Source organism: Alosa alosa, chromosome 4, assembly GCF_017589495.1.
Source record: "Alosa alosa isolate M-15738 ecotype Scorff River chromosome 4, AALO_Geno_1.1, whole genome shotgun sequence".
Classification (NCBI taxonomy): Eukaryota; Metazoa; Chordata; class Actinopteri; order Clupeiformes; family Clupeidae; genus Alosa; species Alosa alosa.
In genome coordinates, this window is record NC_063192.1 from 26118913 (window position 1) to 26123912 (window position 5000).

A 5000-nucleotide genomic window follows, 5' to 3' on the forward strand; every position below is an offset into this window, starting at 1 on the left:
AGTTACAATACTGCATTTGTTTTTAAAGAAGCCATTCACTGCTTGTCAGCATTTTTCCCTAAATGTCTTTTTGACCAGCTCTCTTTCATCTCCCTCAAATTACAATAATGGCACTAATTAAGCCATAATTTAACAATTTAGCATTACTCAAAATAAAACAGGTTCAGCTTGAGGAGCTGGTTAGTGGCTTTTTGAAGCAGTTTTCTGTTATGTATAAAATGTTAATATATATATATATATATATATATATATATATATATATATATATATATATATATATATATTGTAAAGACAATGTGAGAAACTTAGCCAAAGGACTTGTATGTAAGACACTGGTATAAGGCTGTCGAAAGCAATGAGGTTTGAGCGCACATTGTTTAAATAACAGGATTATGCAATATTCTTCAGTTATGTGTGAGCTCCTCTACACTCTACTATGAAAGCAGAGGGAGCCTTCCTATATGTGCACTGCACGTTTGGCAAAAATCCTTATTAGTTAGATAGGCTTTTGTGTTTTTATTTTTTAATTTCTTAATTAGTTGATAAATCTATTTTTGTGTCTTTATAAATATCAACGAACACCAGCTGTGTTTTCAAAACTGTTTTATTATTGGCCAGAGGGGTATGATTTTATTTTTAAATGTTTAAAACATAAGTTAATTGTATTTGCAGAGGTCACATTGTATAGGTTTTGCATTAAATGTTGAAAATGTACATACTAATTTAAACGTATTTCATACTGTAAATGTTCCTGCTTGTATTTTCAATGGGGCTACTGTAACAGAATCCACAGTAATAGAGAAGAAAGCGAGTGAATTATCACACAGCTCCGTGGCTGGACTTAGCGGAGCGGAGCGCAGAATCTTGTGAAAGTGCACTGCTTTGCTGGTTGTAGTGAGCAGTGGTATGCATGAGGCTTTTTGTGTGGCAGATTTAGAAAGCCGGGGCTGTAGGGGGGGGCTGTTACGGGGTGGGGGGCATGGCTTCACAATCAGCTTAAAGGCTGCGCGCTGGCCTCCACACAGTCAATGGCCCAGTGTGCGTCAGATCCAGAGAATGCCACTGTTTATGTTTCACCACGGCCCTGGCCAGCCTTTGTCAGGGCTTTTTTATCACACTGTTTGAGGCTGACCACTTGTGTGTGTGTGTGTGTGTGTGTGTGTGTGTGTGTGTGTGTGTGTGTGTTACGTTTCAGTGAGTGTCTGTGTGTTTGTCCTGACGAATGGCTTCTGTTGACACTCCACATGATAAAGTGAAAAACTTTTTTTTTTGCCCATTTTGCTTCTTTTTCAGAATGAGAGCTGCCGCTGTTTGGATTTCTAATGATGTGTTTTTGTGTCACTCACCAGGGTTGGGTATTGTAAAGTCCCAGTACAAGCACAGGCCATGGACTATAGCCGGACAGACGCCAACCTGGGTTTTCCTGCAAAACTGTCATCTTAAAAGAGACCCAGTTCGCAGAATGCTGAGTCCCATTGTTCCCTATAGTAAGTACAGCAACCCTCATCATATTATGTCACACACAGTGGACTTAGTAACCTTGGGTGTTTAACAAGTAGCAGATTCAAAAATCAATGCTGTGCACAAGGCTTGACACTCATGTGCTCAAGTTGAAAGGTAAAGACATTTCAAAGGGATAGTAAGGTTGGGCAGGTAGAATTTATTCACATGAGGTCCTTCCTTTCTGGTATGTGTGTGTGTGTGTGTGTGTGTGTGTGTGTGTGTGTGTGTGTGTGTGTGTGTGTGTCTGTGTCTGTGTCTGTGTGTGTGTGTGTGTGTGTGTGTGTGTGCAGGCATGCAGGCAGACGCGTTTTGCCCCTCTGCACGCGCATGTTTCATGTCAGAGATGAGAGGAAGAGAGGAAACAGAGAGAGTGAGAGAGAGAGAGAGGGGGGGGAGGGAGGGAGAGCAGGATGATGGCTTTAGCAGCAGAAGCCCCATGGCTCTAACAGTGTCATCCCCACAGACCGCTCTCAGTTCTCCTCTTCTCTAGTTTCCCCCCTCTCTCCCCCTCCTCCTCTCTCTTCTATGCTGACCTAATAACTGACGTGTCCAGTTTTAGACCCCCGCCCCTCCTCTGTCAGCCCTCATCTCAGCTCAGCGCTCGGCCGCTCCAAAACCGCATTGTCTGCGGGCCAGCATGGGGCAGCGGCCGGTGGCCACCTCTCAGGGTGCGGAGTCTATTCTCAGCTGACCCACGGGCCTCCCGGTGGTGGTCCTGTGTGGCCACCGCATGTACAAGAAAGGAGAAAAAGGAGCTCCCGCCCGCTACACGGCCCAAATCAGATCAATTTAAAACCGTGATTACATAGCCGTGAATGGAGTCGGTGGCCGCTGCTCCTCGCGCACATAAAATACACACTTGGCCACGCGCTGGTGCCTTTCATTACGCCAGGATGAGAAGTCCGAGGGGGAGAGAGGATTTAGCCAATGATTCTGTTCAGCATGAATAGCCCTTTTAAAAGTGGAACCCTTCACGAGGATGGGGTTTATGTTTTTATAACGACTGGACTTCTGAGGATGGCATTCATTTTACTCTAGCTTTATATTGGGAGGGAGCTTTTACAAGAAACTCAATCAGGGATTGGACAGTGGATTGATGGTGAAGGGAGAGATACGCACACACACACACACACAACACACACACACACAGATATATAAATGTACATAATTATTTTCGGAGAGCTTTTCAGCAAACAATAAAAACAGATTATCAGGCCAAATAATCTGCAAGAGTTCCTGGATAGGTTGGGTTGAGGGCAGGCCTCTGAATGCCAAGCGTTCGCCATGCTGGAATTCACATAACGGCCCAACCCAGTCCTGACTGCCTTCTCTAACAAGCCTGGCAGCATTCTATAACGTAAACCATGTAATAATTAAACAACTTTCACACCATTTGTCATTTTTTCATAGCTAGCGGTAGACGAAAGCCTCCTTTTGTCTTGCTGACCGTACATTGTCTCTGTCCTTTGGGGGTAAAATGCATTTTGCGAATCAGTTCTGAATTGATTTTCCTAACCTTAGAAATATCAATAGCATAGGAAAGCAATGCAGCGTCCTCATCCATTAACTTTGGGCTGATCTGAAAAGCCTGCCGACGAGCCATTCATCCAGTGCCTCTCCCTTTTGTGTGCCGGTCGTTTATTTTCAAGAATGTCACAAAGCCCTGATGGAATATTTGGCATTCCTTTTTTTTTCTGCCCAGACCCTGTTCTCCAAGGCCTCACATGTGTCTGGGTCCTCAGATGTACAGAAATACTAGTGCAGTGTGTTAGTCTGAAGACAAGACAAGCCTGCCAGTATAGCAGCATGTATTGTAGGTCATGCCCAGAGCTGGCTGTCTGTTTTATTTATTAACGCTGGTCATAGTGATCGAGACTGGGAGACTGGGAGTGAGAGGGTGTGTTTCTCTACGGTGTGTGTGTGTGTGTGTTTGTGTGTGTTTGTGTGTGTGTGTGTGTGTGTGTGTGAACAGGCAGCATTAGACTGGACATACGGGTGTTAGATATCTGCCGTGTTTACTCTAGGACTCCTTAAGCACAGGGGAATTCTGCTCTGTTTTCCCTGCTCCTCCTCCTTCCACCTCTTCTCTCCTTATTCCCCACACTTCCCCTGTTAGTAAATCAAGCCAGGGCTGCTTAGCTTATGAGGTCTCCATGTGAACAGTGTCATGTCCATGCTAGAATGTTTTTTTTTTTTCGTGGGGAGAAGGGCCGTTGGGCACAATGAATGACGGAGTCACTTTAAGATCCTCAGCACAAACAGTCAAAACATTCCCTCACAAGTGCACACGCTCATATGTGAATTGACACGATTCGCACAAGGACACACACACGTGCACAAAGTTGTACGCACATACACATACTTTTCAACTCACATGTACACATAGATGGGTATGTGTGGGTACATTACTCACACACACACACACACACACACACACACACACACACACACACACACACACACACACAGACAAACCATTCACACATGCACAGTGAACACACACACACACACACACACACAGACAGGAACACAGAGAGGTGTTCTTTGTCCACGGTGTCTGTGTCCTGTGCCCGCTGCCTGCTTGTCCACTCCCAGTGGCTGCACCCCTGGCTCTCTCCCTGGTGTGCGGCGGCCGCAAGCTGAGCGGCGACGCAGGCCGGACCTACAGGAAACCTGAGAGAGATTCCCGGGGCCATGGATACTCCTGCAGGGATTTGGGCCACAGAGTCCGTAATCTGCACTTCAAACAGGCTCCTAAATCAGTCCCAGGCCAGCCGCCTATACCAGCACCCTGAGCTTCAGCTCCACGCCAGAGAGAGAGAGTCGCTGGGCCTGGCGTGACCCAGAGAGATGAAATAAACACACACTCACACACACACACACACACACACACACACACACAAACAACAAACACACGGAGCATCACCCCCCCCAAGATGTGACTTATCATCACCCCCACACACACACACACACACCTCAGTTTCTGGGACATACATGCCCCAGATACAGCAGGCACTTCTCCACGATAATCCCATCGGCCGGCAGGACATCAGCAAGATTGTGAAGGGCCAGTGCGCCTGTGAGGAGGTCATTAAAAGCCTTTTGAATGAGGCGAGGCGCGGGCATTGACGAGGGCGAGGTGGGGGGTGGGGATGGGGGGCGAGTGATTTGGATGGGGGAGCTGGAGGCAAGTGGGTGCCAGAAGAGCAGGGTAGCTCTGTTAGAGTCGTTAGCGTAGCGTGCCCCCTTCCAACACATGCACTCTAATGAGAGGCGATATGAAAGGCGCACTGGAGGGCTGGGATGAGGGCGGGGGCTGGGGGGCTTGAGTAAACAGTGAGTGCGCTCAAGTGTCTCTTTGAATGAGGGGCTGGGGTCATTAGCGCCGGGTGTGAATGGGGTTTAATTAGCCCCCAACGCACTGTGTGTGTGTGACAGTCAGAGTGTGTATGTGGGTGTGTGTGTGTGTGAGAGAGAAAGGGGGGGGTCAGTGAATA

At 47.1% G+C, this 5000-nt stretch overlaps 1 protein-coding gene across 1 annotated transcript in view; it reads left to right on the forward strand.

Annotated features, from left to right (window-relative positions):
- The window catches only part of LOC125292883 (fidgetin-like protein 2), a 19596-nt gene that overhangs the window by 829 nt on the left and 13767 nt on the right, over positions 1–5000 (forward strand). The window contains 1 exon segment of the mRNA XM_048240408.1: positions 1350–1487. Within this exon segment, the coding sequence (XP_048096365.1) occupies positions 1463–1487 (25 nt within the window). The 5' untranslated portion in view covers positions 1350–1462.